At 49.4% G+C, this 5,902-nt stretch overlaps 1 protein-coding gene across 7 annotated transcripts in view; it reads right to left on the bottom strand.

Annotated features, from left to right (window-relative positions):
- pcid2 (PCI domain containing 2) overlaps positions 1-5,902 on the bottom strand; it is a 65,103-nt gene that overhangs the window by 58,436 nt on the left and 765 nt on the right. For 5 of the 7 annotated variants that reach the window (XM_043700278.1, XM_043700284.1, XM_043700283.1 and 2 more), the window contains one exon: positions 3,892-3,926. The exons of the other annotated variants lie outside the window; for them this stretch is intronic. Coding sequence is in view for 1 of the 5 variants with exons in the window: in XM_043700283.1 (XP_043556218.1) it covers positions 3,892-3,912 (21 nt within the window). In the remaining 4 variants the exon portion in view is untranslated. Of the gene's footprint in view, positions 1-3,891; positions 3,927-5,902 lie in introns of those variants that run through there. 7 annotated transcript variants of the gene reach the window in all.

Genomic DNA, 5,902 nt, shown 5'->3' with positions numbered 1-5,902 from the left:
GAGTGCAGGTTCATAGCTCCTTGAAAGTGGAGTCGCAGGTAGATAGGCTAGTGAAGGTGACGTTTGGTGTGCTTTCCTTTATTGATCAGAGTATTGAGTACAGGAGTTGGGAGGTCATGTTGTGGCTGTACAGGACATTGGTTATGCCACTGTTGGAATATTGCATGCAATTCTGGTCTCCTTCCTATGGGAAGATGTTGTGAACCTTGAAAGGGTTCTGAAAAGATTGACAAGGATGTTGCCAGGGTTGGAGGATCTGAGCTAAGGGAGAGGCTGAACAGGCTGGGGCTGTTTTCCCTGGAGCGTCGGAGGCTGAGGGGTGACCTTATAGAGATTTACAAAATTATGAGGGGCACGGATAGGCAAAGTCTTTTCCCTGGGGTCGGGGAGTCCAGAACTAGAGGGCATAGGTTTAGGGTGAGAGGGGAAAGATATAAAAGAGACCTCAGGGGCAGCTTTTTCACGTAGAGGGTGGTTCGTGTATGAAATGAGCTGCCAGAGGAAGTGGTGGAGGCTGGTACAATTGCAACATTTAAAATGCATTTGGATGGGTATATGAATAGGAAGGGTTTGGAGGGATATGGGCCGGGTGCTGGCAGGTGGGACTAGATTGGGTTGGGATATCTGGTCGGCATGGACGGGTTGGACCGAAGGGTCTGTTTCCATGCTGTACATCTCTATGACTCTAACTTGGATTAGGTGGGGGGAGGGGAAATGTGGAAACTGGTGAAATCCACACTGATGCCATGGCATTGGAGGGTCCCGAGGTGGAAGATGAGGCGTTCTTCCTCCAGGCGACGGGAGGTTAGGGAGTGGCCATGGAGGAGGCTGAGGACCTGCATGTCCTTGGCAGAGTGGGAGAGTGAGGTGAAGTGTTTACCACGTGGTGGTGGGGTTGGTTGTTGCAAGGTCTTGGAGATGTTCTCTGAAGCGCTGTGCAAGTAGACGCCCTGTGTCCCCAGTGTAGAGGAGACGGCATCGGGAGCAACGGATCCAGTAAATGACATGTGTGGAAGTGCAGGTGAAACGCTGATGGATGTGGAAGGCTGCTCTGGGGCCTGGGACGAAGGTGAGGGGGGGAGGTGTGGGCGCAGGTTTTGCAATTTCTGCGGTGGCAGGGGAAGGTGTCCGGAAGGGAGGGTGGGTTGGTGGGGGGGCGTGGACCTGATGAAGGAGTTGCGGAGAGAACAGTCTTTTCAGAAATTAAATAAGTGGAGAGCACAGGAGCTGGGTCTCATAGACAAGGTGAGCTTAGAGAGGGCATGAGAGGAAATAACAAAGATCATAGAACTCCCTACAGTGTGGAAACATGCTCTTTGGCCCAACAATTCCACACGGACCTTCCAAAGAGTAACCTGCCCAGACTAATTCCCCTGCCCAATTACTCCACATTCACCCTTGACTAATACACCTAACACACACATCCCTAAACACTACAGGCAATTTAACATGGCCAATTCACCTGACCTGCACATCTTTGTACTGTGGGAGGAATTTGAAGCACCTGGAGGAAACCCACGCAGACACGGGGAGAACGTGCAAACTCCACACAGACAGTCACCATAGACTGGGTCCCTGGTGCTGTGAGGCAGCTGTGCTAACCACTGAGCCATCCCAAAAAAAAGAGAACGATGCAAGTTCAGAATTAGGTAATGGGCACTTTAAATGAAGTTCAGTCAGTCGGCTGGGAAGGGAGGGACAGGCAAAAGCAAGTGAAGCAATCTCGGTGCATAAGAAATCCATGAGCTCTTCGCATTTACTGTTGGAAGGGAATATGGCAGTGGAGCTTAAGTAGATGGCATGGAGTAAAGAAGCAAGGGGTCATCTACCAAACAGGACTACTTGTGTGCCAAACCGCATAAACAGCAAGTGATAGAGCTAAGTGATCCCACGACCAACAGATCAGATCTGAGCTCTGCAGTCCTTCCACATCCAGTTATGAATGGTGGGGAAACAACTCACTGGAGGAGGCTGCACAAATATGCCCATCCTCAATGATGGAGGAGCCTAGCACATCAGGACAAAAGATAAGGCTGATGCATTCACAACAACCGTCAGTAAGAAGTGCCGTGTCGATAATCATCTTGGGCTCCTCCAGTGGTCCCCAGCATCACAGATACCAGCCTCCGGCCGATTCGATTCACTCCATGTGATATCAAGAAACAGCTGGAGGCACTGGATACTGCAACGGCAATGGGCCTTGATAACATTCTGGCAACAGTACTGAGGACCTGTGCTCCAGAACTTGCCACTCCCCTAGCCAAGCTCTTCTAGTACAGTTACAACACTGGCATCTACCCGACAATGTGGAAAATTGCCCAGGTATGTCATGCACATAAAATGCAGGACAAATCCAACACGGCCAATTACCGCCCAGTCAGTCTACTCTCCATCATCAGTAGAGTGATGGAAGGAGTCATCAACAGTGCTATCAAGCAGCATCTTCTCAGCAATAACCTGCTCAGTGATTCCCAGTTTGGGTTCCACCAGGGTCACTCAGCTCCTGATCTCATTGCAGCCTTGGTTCAAACATGGACAAAAGAGCTGAATTCTAGAGGGAAGGAGAGAGTGACAGCCCTTGACATCAAGGCAGCATTTGACTGAGTTTGACATCAAGCAGACCGGCCAAAACTGGCATCAATGGATATGAGGGGGCAAACACTCCGCTGGTTAGAGTCATACTAGGCACAAAGGAAGATGGTTGTGGTTGTGGAGGGTCAGTCATCTCAGCTGCAGGACATCTCTGCAGGAGTCCCTCAGGGTAGTGTCCAAGGCCCAACCATCTTCAGCTGCTTCCTCAATGACCTTTCCTCGGTCATAAGGTCAGAAGTGGGGATGTTCGCCAATGATTACACAATGTTCAGCACCATTCACGATTCCTCAGATACTGAAGCTCAAATGCAACAAGATCTGGACGATGTCCAGGCTAGAGCCGACAAGTGGCAAGTAACATTCACGCCACACAAATGCCAGACAATAAGAGACACTTGAACCACTGCCCCTTGACATTCAACGATATTACCATCACTGAATCCCCCACTGTCAACATCCTTGGATTACCATTGACCAGAAACTCAACTGGACTCACCATAAACACAGTGGCTACAAAAGCAGGTCAGAGATGAGGGAGACTGCAGCAAGTAATTCACCTGACACCACAAAGTCTATCCACAATCCACAAGGCAGAGGAGTATGATGGAATACTCCCCACTTGCCTGGATGGATGCAGCTCCAACAACACAAGCAGCTTGACACCATCCAGGACAAAGCAACCCACTTGATTGGCACCACATCCACAAACATTCAATCCCTCCACCACCAGCACTCAGTAGCAGAAGTGTGTACCATCTACAAGGTGCCCTACAGAAATTCACCAAAGATCCTCAGACAGTAGCTTCCAAACTCACGACCACTTCCATCTAGAAGGATAAGGGCAGTAGGTACTTGGGAACACCACCACCTGCAAGTTCCCCTCCAAGCCACACACCACATGGACTTAGAGATATACTACCGTTCCTTCATAGTCGGTGGATCAAGATCCTGGAATTCCCTCTGTACCGGCATTGTGGGTCAACCCAAAGCAAGTGGACTGCAGTGATTCAAGAAGGCAGCTCACCATCACCTTCTCAAGAGCAGGTAGGGATGGGCTATCAATACTGGCCAGCCAACAACACCCACATCCCACAGATGAATAAAAAAAAACTTTGCATTTCAAAATGACAGTGGGTACCCCGACCAGTTGTGCACAATATTTTTTTTTCCCAAGAGTGTCTGCTATGTGCTTCAGTTATCACTGGACATCTGCTAAACTCTGGAGTTCCTTCCTTTATTGTGCCTATTTCTTCAAAACAGCCCTTAAAAAATAAACTTTCCAAAAAAGCTGTTACCCACCTGCACCAATCCTTCGTTCATTAGTCAGACAGCTCCTGTGGAGGGATAAAACATCACACTGGTACAATAGTTTACCCATTGCAAATGATACAGTATTTCCTCAGGCTGTTCCAATACTGCACCCACCCTTCACCACCATCCCCATCTTTCCCTCTCATCAACTGCTTCAACATTGTTCCTCAAGGAACCGTAAACTGTGGGACAGGACAAACGACAGAAAAAAACCACAGTGACCAGGGGAGATCAGTTCCTGGTGTTTTGGACACCTAGTGGTGGGCGTTACTACCTTCAATCTGGAGAAAGGGGTCCTGTGTGGAAATGGGAGCTGGAACTCAGCTGAGTCCCTGACTGAGCCTGGCCTGAACTTCTGGTTAAAGAATCATAGAACAGGTCACATTACAGAAAGAGGCCATTCAGCCCAAAGCATTTTTGTTTTCCAAAATGATATAATCCTCTCGGGGCTGAATCGCCATCCTCCCGGCAACAGGAGCAGTTTCACCTTATCTCCAATGTCCAGACCATTCATGATTTTGAACATCTCTGCCAAACCACCGTCCAACTTTCCATTCTACAAGGAGAGCAGTCATGACTTCTCCAAACTATCCATGTTACACGTCTGTGCAACCAGGATGGTGACGGGAAAGGGGTGAGCTGCTGAGCATGAAGAGCATGCATGCACAGAGACATTCAGTCGAGGCAGAAGAGAAAAGGACAGACAGCATTCCTGACAGGACATGTCCCAGGTTACGAGTCCATTAAGTACAGCATAGCCTTTATTCTGCACTCTCTCTGCAGCCTTCATGTTGTTCCTGGAGAATTGCACCCAAGTCTCTAGCTGAGGTCTAACCAGCATCTTCTCCGAGTTCACCATCACCTTCATGAACCCCATTAATAAGGTTTGTGAGAAGATTTGTAGCTTGGGTGCTCGTTGATGTGGTTCTGTTCTGTATAATCACTATAAATGCAGGAGGAAACATCACAGAAGCGCTTCACAGGATAAGCACTGAGGATATCACCTAAACCGGGGACGAAACGTCTGCAACACGAATTCCCATTTCCCAGCTCAGCGAACAGAACCACAACCCCATTAATAAATTTGAGGGCACCCACCCGCACTAATCCTTCTTTCATGTGTCAGACTGCACTCCCATGGAGGTATAAAACATCAAACTGGCACACAGCTAACTCAATATCTTCGCAAATAATCCCAAACGATACTGTATTGCCCCGGTCTGTGCTGATACTGCACGGCCCCTCTCCCCACCGCCAAACCACCAACCTTCCCTCTCACCCACTGCTTCAACATTATTCCTCGGGAAATACTCTAGTTACTGCTCTCTCCGCCCATCTTCAACCCTTCATGACTTACAGCTGAAATCACAATGGACTTCCAGCGTTTTTTGATTTCAGGAGATTCCAACAGCTGCAGTGACTGCCCCAGCTATGCCTGCCTCTTCGTAGGATATGTGGAACAGTCCATCTTGCGCAGCTACACTGGCACCACCCCCCACCTTTTCCTCTGCTACATCGATGACTGTATCGGCGCTGCCTCGTGCTCCCATGATGAGGTTGAACAGTTCATCCACTTTACCTACACCTTCCACCCCGACCTCAAATTCACCTGGACCGTCTCAGACTCCTCCCTCCCCTTCCTAGACCTTTCCATTTCTATCGCGGGTGACCGAATCAACGTGGACATTTACTATAAACCGACTGACTCCGACAACTACCTAGACTACACCTCTGCTCAGCCTGCCCCCTGTAAAAACGCCATCCCATATTCCCAATTCCTTCGTCTCCGCCGCATCTGCTTCCAGAAGGACCAGTTCCAAAACCGTACAACCCAGATGGCCTCCTTCTTGAAGGACCGCAATTTCCCGCCAGACGTAGTCAACGATGCCCTCCACCGCATCTCTTCCACTTCCCGCTCCTCCAACCGCCACCAGGACAGAACCCCACTGGTCCTCACCTACCACCCTACCAACCTCCACGTACAACGTATCATCCGCCT

This window comes from Chiloscyllium plagiosum, chromosome 12 (genome assembly GCF_004010195.1).
Source record: "Chiloscyllium plagiosum isolate BGI_BamShark_2017 chromosome 12, ASM401019v2, whole genome shotgun sequence".
In the NCBI taxonomy this organism is placed as follows: Eukaryota; Metazoa; Chordata; class Chondrichthyes; order Orectolobiformes; family Hemiscylliidae; genus Chiloscyllium; species Chiloscyllium plagiosum.
Note: the sequence above shows the minus strand (reverse complement) of the source record. Positions and strands in the feature narration are given on the sequence as shown.